We start from the raw sequence: 1226 nt of genomic DNA, 5'->3' as shown, positions 1-1226 counted from the left end.
CTTCATTACAGCTCTCCTCCTAGCCGAGAAGGGCTACAGCTTTCAGAGGTGAACACAGTGCACGGGGTTCAGACCTTGATGACTTTGTTGAGGCATTCGTCAGCCACCATCCGGACGTCCGACTCCGCATCATCACTGCACAGCAGGAAGAGTTCCATAGCGATACCCAGAAGCTTCTGAAATTCTGGAGAATTTCTAAATCGAAACAAAAGACATAAACACTGTCACAGCCAGAGGAGCGTAAGGAGACACGACGGCTCAACGTAAAGTGGTCTTGTGGCTGGGTTCTAGAACAGAGAAAACAACATGAGGGAAAAACCAAGGAGAGCTGAACCCATCACGGACTTCATTATGGTTAGGGGCCATCGAGTGGGTTTTAAGTCACAGTGAGCCCATGTGCGACAGAACACAACCCTGCCCGGGCCTGTGCCACGCTCACAGCCGTCGCCACCCTGAGCCCAGCACGGCGGCCCATGCCGACCCATCTCGTGGAGGACCTCTTTTCCGCTGACCCTCCACTTCACCAACCATCATGTCCCTCCTTAGGGACAACATGACCAAAGTAGTGAGGCGACGTCTGGCCATTCTCACTTCTAAGGAGCATTCTGGCTGTACTTCCTTCAAGACAGAGTTGTTCATTCTTCCAGCAGTCCATGTTCAAATGCATCATTTCTCCTGCAGTCTTCCATATTCATTGCCCAGCTCTCACACACGTAAGAGGCTACTGAAAAGACCATGGCTCAGGTCAGGCACACCTTAGTCCTCAAAGGGATCATGGACTTTAGTTAGTGATAATGTCCCAGTGTTGATTCAGAAATTGTGACAAAGGTAGTAATGTGAGACGGTGATAACAGGGACAAGCTGGCACAGGGCACCTGTGAACTATATGTACGACGACATAATCTGTCCACCAATCTAAAATTAAATGTTTATTTAAGAGAGACAAGGGGGAGATGGTATTTGCAAGGCCTCTCATGTTTCTAACTTTTCACTGAAAACCTTTGGAGATGGCTTCGGATACCTGTGCCCACCTGGTCTCGTCTACTGTCCCTTACAGTATTATTCACTACACAAACCAAACTCACTGCCACCGAGTCGGTTCCAGCTCCTAGCAACCTCCATTAGGTTTCTAAGGCTGTGGGTCTTGACGGCAGGAGATCGCCCCACTTTCCTTCCATGGAGCAGCTGTTGGGTTTGAACTGCTGGAGCCTCAGAGTTCGGCGCAG

General features: G+C 49.9%; 1 protein-coding gene across 1 annotated transcript in view; it reads right to left on the bottom strand.

The window, feature by feature from the left end:
• The window catches only part of HTT (huntingtin), a 188906-nt gene that overhangs the window by 147242 nt on the left and 40438 nt on the right, over positions 1 to 1226 (bottom strand). Inside the window, exon 3 of the mRNA XM_042782637.1 lies at positions 75 to 195. Within this exon, the coding sequence (XP_042638571.1) occupies positions 75 to 195 (121 nt within the window). The remainder of the gene's footprint in view (positions 1 to 74; positions 196 to 1226) is intronic.

The sequence above is a fragment of the Orycteropus afer genome, unplaced genomic scaffold, assembly GCF_000298275.1.
Source record: "Orycteropus afer afer isolate SDZICR_OR568_19922 unplaced genomic scaffold, OryAfe1.0 scaffold00398, whole genome shotgun sequence".
Taxonomy (NCBI): domain Eukaryota; kingdom Metazoa; phylum Chordata; class Mammalia; order Tubulidentata; family Orycteropodidae; genus Orycteropus; species Orycteropus afer.
The sequence above is the reverse complement of the archived record's forward strand: the minus strand, read 5'-3'. Positions and strand labels throughout refer to the sequence as shown.